Source organism: Crocodylus siamensis, chromosome 5 (genome assembly GCF_052110815.1).
Source record: "Crocodylus siamensis isolate JL-2025a chromosome 5, ASM5211081v1, whole genome shotgun sequence".
In the NCBI taxonomy this organism is placed as follows: domain Eukaryota; kingdom Metazoa; phylum Chordata; order Crocodylia; family Crocodylidae; genus Crocodylus; species Crocodylus siamensis.
In genome coordinates, this window is record NC_143399.1 from 151,537,940 (window position 1) to 151,551,422 (window position 13,483).

General features: G+C 37.9%; 1 protein-coding gene across 5 annotated transcripts in view; it reads right to left on the reverse strand.

Moving 5' to 3' along the window:
• Nucleotides 1-1,713: 1,713 nt before the first annotated feature.
• The window catches only part of SNX10 (sorting nexin 10), a 78,405-nt gene continuing 66,635 nt past the window's right edge, over nt 1,714-13,483 (reverse strand). For all 5 annotated transcript variants that reach the window (XM_090046717.1, XM_090046716.1, XM_090046718.1 and 2 more), the window contains exons 6-7: nt 6,541-6,756; nt 1,714-6,101 (exon numbers count right to left, since the gene is read on the reverse strand). In XM_090046717.1, the coding sequence (XP_089902843.1) occupies nt 6,020-6,101; nt 6,541-6,756 (298 nt within the window). In that variant the 3' untranslated portion in view covers nt 1,714-6,019. The remainder of the gene's footprint in view (nt 6,102-6,540; nt 6,757-13,483) is intronic.

The window sequence follows — 13,483 nt, forward strand, 5'->3', positions numbered from 1 at the left end:
CCGATTCATTGTGCATTTTCAGGCAAGATTGTGTCTTACATTACTCCATGACATAAGGCCTTTTGGCTCTTGTTGTTCCGCAGAAAGGCCCCCATTTAAGCACAGCCTGCCTGCCACCGCCAAGTGGGAAATGTCACACGTTAGATTTGCACTTTTCTGTAATTGCTTTTGTTAAAGAGAAAAAAAAATTAAATTAAAGAGCTTGGCGCTGTTGTGCCATGGGGAGAAGGGGGGGGCTGGGGCTGGCAGAGTGGGACCCACGGAAAGGCGCTGCCTCAGGCCCCGGCCAGCAACACTTGACCAGCGCACACCGGGAAAGGGCATCTGGCTAGACCTTTCACAGCCATCGCTCTCCTTCCCTGGCTGATGTGCCCCCCGGCCTTGGGAGGCTGGCTGGGCTTGAAAGGGAGGGAGTTGGGAAGAAAAAAAAAAAGGAAGGGGGGGTGGGAAGCAATAAAACCATTAGGTTTTCTGTGTCTGGTAAATATTCTATAATCTCCGCCTCTTGGGAAAATTCCCATAGAAAACAGAAGGGCCCTGTCACCCACCGGGGAGATGTAGTAGGTTTTTAAGAGGGGTTGGGGAACAGCTTGCTGGAGCTGCTGGCAGAGCGGCAGGGAGGGGAGGGGAGGGGAGGAGGCGGCGCCGGCGGCGCTGCGGGATGCGCCCCCGGCACCTCAGAGCGCCCTGCGCCGCAGCGCCTCCCGCCGGCAAAGCGCCGCGACCCCCCACCCTGCCCGGCACGAGCGGGGGCTGGGGAGGCAGCGGGACGGAGGCTCTGCTTCCTCGCGCGCGGAGAAATGCAGCAAGCCGCGGCCAGGGGTGGGAACATCTGGCCGGCCCGGGGGCAGCCCGTGCGGCCATGAGGGTTACCGCCGCGAAAAGCGGTCGCGGGCGGCAGGGGCGCCGGGCCAGGGAGAGCGGGACGGAGGACCCGGCGCGTCCACGGCGCCAGCTGGCAGGCTGCGGCTCCCCCCCCCCGCCTGTCTGCGCCCCGCGCCCGCACCCGCGAGCCGCGCCGGGGCTTTGCATAACAAAGAGCGCCATGAGCCCGGCCCTGCGGCAGCCGCGCCTTGTCGGGGCGTTTCACACGCACCCTTTGTGTGACACCCGCTGCAAACGGGCTACAGCTCTGCATTCATCAGCCGCGCCCTCGGAAAGGGCCGCAGAGGGCGGCCCCCCCCCGGCCTTTGCGATAAGGGGAAATGTTACCCCCCCACACACACATGCACGCAGCCCCTAATGCTTTTTCCCCCCGTTTCAAACGATTTGGTTCCCCCTGGGCCCAACCCTCAAGCATGAAGGTTTGGGGGGGATGAGCTGCAAATGACTGATTCCCGCCCCCTTGGCTTTGTATTTCCCCCCTCTTTTTTTTTTTTCTTCCTTTCCCCTGCCGTTGCCATGGGTTGCGGTTGCTACGAGTTACCGGATCAAGGCCGCCTGGCTTCTGTACCTGACAAACAGCCCCCGGCAGCGCCTGGGCGCATGGAGGCGCCGGGAACACACGCGCGCACACACACGCGCGCGCACACACACACACACACACACACAGACACACACTCACAGGCGGGGAGGGAGGGAGGGAGCGAGCTGCAGAGAGAGCCCCCTGCACACACAGTCAGTCTCTGCTTGCAGCTGCAGGAAAAACTACAGCAAGTGGGGTGGGGGGGAAGAGAGGATGAAGGCCCTGAGGTAAGAAACTAGCAAAACTCAACTGCAAGTGGTGCCAGTGTTGCCTCTAGGAGCAGAGGCAGGAGACTTTAGGGGGGCTGATGATGACTAGGCACTTCTGGTAGTAACTGTTTTCCTCTTAGCATGGAGCCAGATGGTTAGTGAGTGTAATGGACAAAAGTTAGGAAAACAAAAAAAACCAAAAAACAAAATCAAGGGAGGAAAGATGCAGTTTAAAAGCGTCAGCCTGGCCTGTGGTGAAAGCCAAGGCAAGGCAAGACTCAGGCACCAGAGGAGCTTGTGCTGCTAAATCAATTGGTGGCAAATGTCAAAACTGGTAGAACTGCGGTCCTAACAATTAGCAAAAGTTTTGCAGCTTCCAGCAGTTGGTGAGAGCTTCGCAGGCAGGACCAGTATGTAGGCAAGGGGAAGCTGGTACTGAGGGACAGCTACAAAGAGAGATTGCAAGGTTCTGGGAAGTCTGTTTGAGTTGGTGAAGTTTTTCTTTGCAGCTTTTTAAAAGTGGATCTGCAGGAAATGTGCTCAGTTTTGTCTCCGAGCTTGCAAGAGTTTTCCTCCTTTTTGTATTTGCTGCCAAACTGTAGATAATCATTTTAATTTTAAGTAGTGTATATTGTAATTGCAGACCTAGACCAGAGAGTTGCTATATCAACAAGGAACTGTTATTTTAAAACTTTTGACAAACAAATATACAATAAAATAGCAAAGCTGTAAATCAGTGTTATGTATATGTATGATAGGTATAACATTATATATATATATAATTATACATACATATACATGAACTCTAAATATTCCAAATCAAAAGGGGTATTTTTGGTTTCTGTTATGAAAGATAATTCAGTTTAATTTAAAAATATGATTTATTTAGGGAAACAAAGTAAAACTGAGTATGTTAAGGAATATTTTAAAGGGAAGATTCTTGTTTTTTCTTTAATCATTTAGGCCTTTCATGAGGAGAATCATAGTCTTTATACTGGAAATATTGATTTACATTTTTGCACTTACAAAGAAGGATTCAGCAGCGTAAAAAGTAGTGACAAAAAACCCTTTCGGGGTAAACAGTGATCATCGTTATTGATCCTACTTATAAGAGCATCTACTTAAACCAGGCTTTTATTTTATCCGTTTCTTGAAAATGCTGCTATGTGCTTCTTGAATTTTACAGCAGAATATGTCAACAAATACAAATGCAGATACTTTTTAATATATTCCTGAAAAATTATCTTTAGCATATTGATAAAAGTGTCAATACAAAAAAATATTGGGCACAGAATTTTGAAATGTTATGTGTTGGGAGAATGAAGAAAGCCAAGTGGCTAAATATTCAATGTTTATAAAAAGTAAACTGTTATTAAATGAACAGTTTCCTTTTAACAGGGGATTTTTGTTATCTTCATTTTAGTGGCATTGCAAGTAACAGGTTGTTGACTACAAATTTACATTACTCTGATGGTACATGTGTATTAATATATAAAAGTGTAAACTACTAAGATTTTGTTTGTTTACATAATGCTCAAAAACCCATAGCAAACAAAAAAGTTAATTTAAAGAAGAAAGAGTAAATTATACTAAGTAATATAAAGTAATGACAAAGAACAAAAAAAGTAGGAAATGGGATTTTTTTAATCTTACATTTACATCAAGTGTAAATAGGAGATAAAAATGATATTTTGCTCTATTTGTTACTTGCAAATGTTCTTTTATATAAAAGGGTTTTTTAGATACAGAGAGGTTAGATTATAAAGGGTAAATCTCAGCAAAAATCAATTAAAGAAGAATTCTGCATCTGCAAGTGGGGAATCAATATAATTATAAATCACATCTATTTCAAAATTAAACTGAAATATTGCTTAGTCACAACAAAAACTAGAGAAAACACTGGTAAGAGTTTCTTCTTGAAATAAAACAATATTTAATACAGTGCTAAAATTACTAACTCAAAGTTGTAAACAAATAAAGACAATTACAAATTTTATATTAAATTTCACAAAATTAGGACAATTTCCTAAAACACTTGCTTACAGTATTTTGAAATATACTAAGCAAACACAAACAGAAAATATTCTTCATTAACATTTAACATGAAAAATTTCACTAATATATGGTATACCAACAACTTTGAAAAGAACAACATTCTTCATTAACTTCCACAAAGAGCAGGAAGAAAATAATGGAACGGATTTTATAGTATAGAAATGTACTGAGTGAGATAAAAGCTAATAACATACAGTTATTACAAATCCAAGTACTGATATACAGGCGCTTTGAAAACTTTAATACACAAAAGAGAAGCTCCCTGAATTAAAAATAGCTACAGGATTCCTCCACCTCTTAAATTTGTTGTAATATTAGATACGTATTTAGATTACAAGTTAGCAGAGTACACAGTGTAAAGTGCATTAAATGATCTAGCTAAATGTTAAAAAACAAAAGAGCCCCCCAAAACACACATACACGAGCGAGAAGTGTAGTAAAGAAAATAAAGAAGTTATCTAATTCCCTTTCCAAGGTACATTATTCCAGTTTTTGCATATCACATTATTTTTCACTATTTGCTAAATACCAAGTCTATCGATGAGGTAAAAGAAACAAGAAAAAGTTAAATCAAATGAAAGTCACCAATTAGCAATAACAGCTTTCTTCTAGTTAGTTTGTAGTGATAACTTGTTGCTTTAATTAAATGTTATCACCGCATGAAAATACTCTTCTGCAGCCAAGCAGAGATGGTGACTAGATACATTTGTGCAATTCAATAAAACTGGTCTAAAAGAAACTTAGATATCTATCTTTTAAAAGTGCTACCATCAACAGAAAACAGTGGTTCAAAGTAGTTACCTAAGTGATGTTATCCTTAGGCTATTAAAACACACATTCTGAAATTTCACAGATTCCCAGCTGGATACTTTAAGAACAGGCCCACACATGTCTACCCTAACTTTTATTAGTTGACCATTTAATAACATTTATTTTTCCTCTTTAATGCACAGGGTAAAAATATCTCTTTCCTGATACTAGCCAAAGTATCCTTCAGAGGCAAAACTCTATATTGGGCCTGAACCTGAAGCCCTTTAGTCAACGAGAGTTTTGCCATTATTTCATTGGGAACAGAATCAAAACCAGTGGCTTCTTTTCAGTAGCAGTTAAGAAACATAAAATATAAATACACCAAAACATTGAAACAAGTTCTACTGACAGACTTAGGGTGACACCTCTCTATTACTGTGAACATATAGAGCACAGCAGATACTCAGTTTAAAAAAATGTTTGTGGTTAATAAGTGTTAAGCCCTGCCTTTCATTTGTGAAAAAAAATCAATGTTCCAATGCATTTACTATAGTAAAGGTGAAATCAGTGGTTCTAGATATTCCAGTTTGTACCCAAAGACTTCACAGAGGTCTGCATTTGTACTGTTATAATTATGTGATTATCAACTTACTGGAGAGATGACTGCACTTCCTTTAAAACATTAAATACAGAACCTTCACTAATAGTTTGAAACAGCTGCCTAAAAGCTGACCACTTAGGGCAAAATCCTGACCCCAGAGAAGCCAATGGGAAATTCTGCCAATGGTAACAAAATTTCACCCGTGACTTTTAATGGGAGTGAACCTTCATAACTCCCACCATCTTTCATGTGAACTGAGGGTGTCAAACACCCCTGAAAATCATGTCACTGTTATTCACATGCCTGACTTAAGTAACTATGCTTGAAACTTTTGGCCTCTAGTTCTTGTGCATGATAAAAGCAAGTTTTCCATGCACTGGAGCAAGACTAGAGGAAGATACTATCCATCTCAAATTGTCAGTAGCGTATCCCTTGTACAGTTATTGTTCGCTTATGTTGCCATGCTACCTTAAAAAGTTAATGCCATGTGGCATATATAATTTCATCAATGTCAAATGACTGTTTGAAGTGAAACATCTCTGATATAAACTGCAAAAGGTGCTTTGAGTATATTTAATTTGACATACTTAACTTTTAAATTAAGTAAATAAAATATAATTATTTTTAAGATCTAAAACATATAATCAAGGGAAATATTTTATCAGCCATATTTTGCCACAAAGCATCACTATCCTAATATTGGTTGAGATTCTAATGGCTGTATAAATTTAAATATGATAAGTAACATGCAACTCTGATAAAAAAAAAAAACAACCAACGAACATTATCACAGTATGTTAAAAACCTGAGAAAGAACAGTTATCTTTTTAGGTACATGTTATTGCAAACTGTGTTTACATAAATACATGTAGATGTAGCTAGCAAATGTAATATGAGCCATTCTGTCTGTATTTAGGATGGCAATATACAAATGATTTTTCAGGATTCTTCAGAAGCTGGGCTTGCTTTGCATCCATGTGAAATGCTGTCATCACTACTGTGTCCAAGCCCTGAGGATGAACTGCAGAAAAGGGGAAAGAAAAAAAAATAAAAAGAGGAAATTGGTTTTCACAACACACTCAAAGCCTGAGTAACAGAGGAGAACTTTAATTATCTCCAGTCACAAAGAGAGACAGGAAATTTGGACTTTTAATTAGCCATTTGGAGTGCAGTTGGATATTTTTTTAGCAAGATAATTTAAACGCGAATAATTCAAGTCTGACTAAATGAAATTCACATAATCAGAATGCAGATAATTGAATTTCTACTGCATTCATTAATTCAGTGTGGAGGTGTGTGTGAAGACTTCTATGATGAGCTGTCACAGCTCAATAAAATCTCAGTCAATTAATTTTTTCATTATCTTAGTATTACATCAACAAAAAAAGTGAAGTGTGTGTATATGCATGTGTGTATATATATATATAAAATTTCAGAACATAAGAAAGTAAGGAAGTAACCTCTCTGAATCTGAATCTGCATCAATTTTTCCTTTTTTCCTCTCTCCATCTTCAATAGGAAAACGTCGATGTAGAGAGGCAAACTTAAGAATCGCATCAGCCACAGAATATTTTGTCTGTCCAGATACACAAGCCTCGATATCTTCTGGGTTTAGCTGAGTCTGTAAGAAGAGGTGAAGCCTACTGTCTGAAAGCAATAAGGCATTTTGTAGGATCCTTTAAAAAGAAAAAAAAAAACCCCACATAAATGTATATATTATACTCAACTGTTTTACCAGAACAATCTCTCAATGTTGTCATGTTTTCAAATGCTTTAAATTAATCCCAAGTCAGTACTGGACATAACTAAAATGACTGGGTATATGCTACTTTCTTATTGTATTATTTGGAATTTTAGGTGAGTAAAAACATGAAGCAAATAATTAAAAACATCTGTTATATGAATAACTTCAAGGACATTTCTTCCATTTAACTATCTGTTATTAGCATGTGGATCAATTAATGCTTTTAAAGGAGTGTGAAAGCATATACACTTTGGAAATGTCTACTCAAGAACTTTCTATATTTTGAAAATATTAAAATGCTCTAACATTATCATTCACCCATTTCATTTGAGGGAGTAGTTTGGAAATACCTGTACTTTGAAATACCCATGAGTAGTAGAATGTTTTTGAATCTCAGCCAACATATTTTACACTTCTACAAATTTTTATATAAAAGTAGAATAAAAATGCCATTGAGCCACATTGACAAATGTGATGTTAAAATGTCTTCATGAAGCTCAGACAAAACCCCTCATCTTAGCCTTTATATTTATAAAAATAAGTGGTCAAATACATTCAGCATAAACTATTTTAGTTCATGAATAGTGTGTAATCAGAGTACAACATTCAAGAAATATGGAAAGTCAGAGTCAGTTTACTCCACAAGGATTGAAATCTGAGCATCCTTGTTGCTCCTCTGAATATGCAATATTTTAAGAAAGAAGGGAACCGTACAATATGCCTAATCTAACATGATTAGCAGGAGACAATAAGGGCCAGATCCTGTCAAATGTTTTGAGTGTGTACAACTTTACTGATGTGACTACTCCTATTGAATCTAATGGAAATGCTCAACATTAGCAAAACATTTATTTTGCTAATGATTAATGTTGAATACAAAAATTACTAAAATATTTCAAAGCAAGATTAAGATATTAGGGGACATTTTCCTACTTACTAATATTTAGATTACCTTTATTTATTAATATGCTTCCCTTTAATTATTAGATTTACCACTGTACAATGGGATACAAGCGATAACATTAACATAAGCATGGATGAAGACCAAAAAAGCCCCAAACCAAGTGTATTATAAAAATTCTCCAATTAAAATAAAATTATTGTAGACTGGTTATTCGTATTTCACAACACTAGACACACGCTTGAACTGCAACATTTTAAGATATAAGTAGACTGAAAACTATTGTCTATTATAGAAAACATTCCAATAGTATTTAATGTAAAAAGGTGTAAAAGATTTCTGACTTTCAGTTAAAGCCTATAAAATTGCAAAGCAAAATCCACGAGCAGAAACATAATTGTAAATTTGGGATATAACTTCATGTGCAGTATCAGCCTCTTGAAGGCTCAGATCGAGCGAAAACAGTACTTATACACAAAATAATTCAATTTAAGCATTTGCAGTGATGAAAATGTGGCCATAATTTTCTCCTATACTTGACATGGGATTCTATTTAAGATGGTAGAGTTCTAATAGTGACTAGCTTTAGCTATGTGCTAAGATAAAATCATTTTAAAAACTCTGGTAAAAGCCAGCTTTTTACTCCTATAAACCCCTCCTAGTTTACTTAAAAATAACCACCAATCATAATTTATCTTCTTAACATTCATGCCTACAACATATTAATGCACAATACATTTAAAATAACTTCTCAGTGTCCCCAAAGAAGCCATGCAGTTGCATGCAACAACACAGAACTTAAACCCACACCTCCCTTTTTTCTCAACAACAGCAGCTTCATGAATACAGTTTGAAAAGCCATCATTCACAGGCCACAGAAAAGGGATTTCAGCACAGACTCTTGGTAAACGTAAAATCCCAAACAAGAAATAAGACAAACATCATGACAAAAAGAAAAAGAATCATACCGCACAATAAATCCAGTTTTTCAGTGTAAGCACTTGTAGGAGTAAACTCATTCTTTTTTCCCTTTAAATAAATCTTAGTTCGCTTTCCAGATTTACAAATGTGACCATGAAGAAATTCACATTTTTGCAGGTTTGACTTATGCATTTCATATTCAGAGAAGTATCATAAAAGCTGGCCTACTAAATTCATTGTACACTGGTTTTAGTTTCCCTGCAGATTTTCTTGTTCTGTACCTTCAGTAGTTTCCTGCCACTCAGCTAACACACAAGTAACTAACTGCTCATGAGATTACACTATACTTACAGCTTTGTTGCTGTTTGAAATGTATTTTATTTTCTTTATAAAATAATGGGTAATCTTTAAAATTGATTTTAGATGGTTTGAGGCATTACACCACAGAAGTAATGAGCACTAATGTCAATGATATTGGACACAAATTCATTTTAGCTTTATTTCATGTCCAGTGCAATTCTACTAAACCTTGAACTGCTGAAGCACTGTTATTAACTTGCTGGTAACCTAACACATGGGAACAGCAAACAAAAGTGATAAGAGTACAGGTTGATCAGGACCTCAAGGCTACTGTCCTTTTTCTGCAGCTATAATTCAATTTCCAATTTTACTTTACATTGGACTCATTATTTCACAGTAATTTTCTTTTCTGCTTAATAGTGCCACCTGGAGGTTAAACAAGTGAAGAGACACTGAAAGGAAGAATTAGAGAGAAAGATGTACTATCTCTGATTAGTTTAACGAACATCTCTGAGGGGCAAAAAACATTTATATGCTTTGCAAAGCTGGCTTGTAAGCAGATATATGAGCACTCTTCACATAGTTTATGCCCTTGAAACTTCTCTTCTACCCTTTAATTAAGGGATAACAACTTTTGCCTTTTTTATTCTGCTACCAGCAAGTTACATTGCTTGAAGGATGTAATTAAAAAGCAATCAAAATGAAAAATAAACTATATGTGCGATTAATTTCTAGCCTCATGTTTTCATGTTCAAAATATTCTTTCCTTTGAAAAAGTACATGCATGCTTTGTCACCAAAAGTTAATGCTATCATTAAATATCAATAATATGGTAGTACTCAGGGCTGTGGCTTCGCTGTGCTAGGTACTGTACAAATAAATACAAAATGATTGCTCCAAACATTTTACAATCTAAACAGCAAGACATGACATGCAGAATAAACAAAAAAGAAGGTGGAAGGGCATGGGAGAGGCAAAATATGGTAACACCAAATGAGGGTGTTTTAGCAGAGACTAAAAATAATAATAATGACTAGACATTTAAAAAGCAAGATTTTTCCTCTGCATCTCTAGAGCAGAACTGGAATCCCTAACCTACAAATATTTATTCATGCAAGTAGTCATTCTTCCCACAATAAAGTCTCACTCATGCCATGCATCAGCTCACTTGCACAAGGAATACCTACATGAGTACTGGTTTGTTGGGTCAGGCCCTAGATTTGAATCTGAGACAATCAAACCTTTTTTATTTGTGGTTATGATAATCTTTATAAGCAGTTTCAGTAAATATTTTTGATATCTAGATGTCTGCAGAAAGAGAACATGAAATAGGAACAAAAGCAGGTAGCTTTAAGACATGCTGTAGGATATAAAAGGAATATGCCCTCTCCCCCAGTTAAAACAAGAACATTTACAAAAGACAAAAACATATGTTTTGTCTTATTTGGACAGAGGCCAAAATCTGGTTTTCTTCAACATGATTTTATTAGATATATTATATACAGTTCTGCTGCAGGAGAATAACATATGGCTGAACAGTACAACTTAATCCTAACTAAAGATTTCCTGTATCTACTGTAACCTAATACAATGACAGATGTACACTTCTATGCGTGTGGAAGGTTAACACTCTGATTTCGTTTTCAACAAATTTACTCTGCCTATTTACATCATATAATGGGAGAGAGAAAAAATAAAATATTCCAGAAACAACTGATCACAGCCTGTGTTCTGGTGCCCCCTATCGAACATTCACTCAAGATTCAAATACAGAAAGGGGAAAACAGCCCAGTGTAAACAGAACTCAGTTACCACCCCTTAAAAATAGAGTGAATCTTGTCATACTTTCTTTAAAAAAAAGAAGACGTTACTGAAACAAGCAAGTTAGAATGCAGCACGCAAAAGGCAAGAATTTGAGAGAGAATTTAACTAAAAAATAGTAAACAGAAATGAAGGGTTAGACACCACACCACACTACATGACATTCCATATTCAAGTATGAACTACTTTGAAACTCTGTTCACAAGTCCTCTAATACAAAGACAGAGCCTGATTCTGCTTCTGTCACTTATCCTAGTAAATCTTATACAATTAGACTGATCAAAGCCAATCAGTTCAATCCACTCATGCTCAGAATCTCATGTGACCACATACCAATTCAGAGTGCAAAGCACTACACACACAATGGCAATGTTTTACACCCACTCTGCACTACTGAAAATGATTAGGTGCAAGGTAACATTGTGTCTGGCCCAATGAAATTATTCACAATTTTTACACATACATGGTAAGGAGATGAAAGCAGGACTCAATTTGGGAAATCAGCACTGGACTGAATCTTTAAATCAGTCTGCTTGTTAATTTTGTCATAAACTGTCATAGTAAGCATGTAATGGCTAACTGAAATATTAAGCATCAGTAGTCACACTAATGGGTATTAGCAGTAGATACTTACACTCTCTTCTTAAGCCAAACTTTTCTGAGAGAATGCCTCCAATTATAGTTACTAAAGGCTGTAGCTGTAATGATATAATTGTCCGCAACTTAAATTTAACTAGTTTGGGGAACTAAATGTACAGTTAAAATAAACAAACATGCAAATCCTTGTTCTAAGAAGGTTTTTGACCTCCATATTAAATTTTGTGCAGAAAAATGACGAGGGAGAAGAGGATTTATAAAATTTTGTGTTGATACATTTCTTGATCTTTTTCTCTCCATTTTAACATGCTTCTTGAATTAATTTAAAGAAACATTCATAAGCATGAAAAAATAGCATCTTCAGGAAAGTTTCCAAGTGGAAATGTAGTTTTCCTTATTCCAAGAAAGGAATTGTAACCAAACTGATACATGGCTAATACAAGTACAGTTTTGAAACATTAAATTCAAAACTTAAATTACGCAAATGACAAGAACCGAGTTTTACTGTTCTTTGATAATTCAAAATGATAATTATCTGTAAGATAATATTTTTTCCTACGAATATATGATGAAATCAGATTAATCTAACCAGAGGTGTCAAAGATATGGCCTATGGGCTGGATCTTGCCCATCCAGCCGGGGTTCCTGCATATGGGTCTAGACTGGCTTTCCCTGCATGCAGCATGCACCATCTCAGAGTGAGTTTGATACCCTGATCTAAACCCAAATAAAAACAAATACACTATTATGCTTTATTTTTGTCTGAAATTGAAAGCCAAACCCTTGCCTTGGTTTATACAGTAATAAGAAACACAGATGCCCTGCATAGCAGGGCCAGGCAACTCACACAAATGAGCTTCTTTTCCTCCCCCTACTTCCAGCACAAGTGCTCTGCTCTCTCTCTCTTCTGCTAGTGCTGTGGGATTTGCTCAAGTAGCCTCCTCACAAAAAGAGGTGGATGGAGAAGACAAACAGAAAAGATGCAGAGGTGGGGAAGCTGAGATTTTCAAAAGCACCTGATGAGATTTTCAAGAGCCCTTGACACTGGGGAGTCTAAGACTCACTGAAAGTTAATGGAGACTTCTGCTTCAATTTAATTTGGAAGTATATCAAAATATTACAATAGACCAATAAGGGATTGAAGGGTTCTGGATTTTGAGGGGGTCCTTCTATTTCTGTGTCTATGACCCAGGTTCCTCAGCCTGACTGACAATGTGGGTTTGGATCCCTATTCTGTCCACTCCCATAAGCTAATGCCAGGACAGTGTGTTGTTCTGCCTGGAAGAAATCTATCCTCATTCTGGCTAACTGCTCACTTTTATTGTTTTGGATTTTAAAGCCCCTGTCAATTTCTTCTAGACTGACTCCACCCAATCCTGGATAATAGGGAATCCTTGCTCCTCAGGTCATCCATGGTACCAGACTGTTGCATGAGAAATGATGAGGGATGGATGCCTGCCTAAGTTCTACCTTACTGTTTCCTAGGAGGTTCTTTCCCCTCAGGGCTACATGGCCTGTCCAACCCCTGGAGCTGCTGAAGAACCAGTGGTGTAGAAAGTGTTGGGCACAGAATTTCAATCCACAGAATAAAATGATGCCAAATGCTTAAAAAAATAGGCAAAGGAATTAGAAGGGTCTCAGATTAACCACACTTCATCTCTAACAATCACAGTGTTTCTCATAGTGCAAAGTCAGCAGTGACTTCACACTGGTATTATGCAATTTAACACACTTGTCAGCAAGTCACATAAAATGCAACCTCAGGGAAAGATTTAATAAACCTTGGTTCCAAGAAAAGGAACCACCCCCTCAAGCTCACAGATAAAGGTAAACTAGGTTGCTGAACTAAGAGAACATTTCTAGGAACAGAAACATGCCTGACATTCCAGCCAGCAGAGGGCAATAATAGTGCACACAGACACCAAACCAACTCACCAAAACAACCCTCCAAGCATTACCCAGAGCTGAGAAAAGGGTGCTACATTTCATGCAGCATCCAAGAGCAAACATTCAAACTGCTACATCAAAGAACAAATCCGTCTTCTAAAACTTTGGTGTACAATACTCATCTTAATATTCTTGGAGTAATGGTATGGGGTTGAAATACTCAGCATGCTGT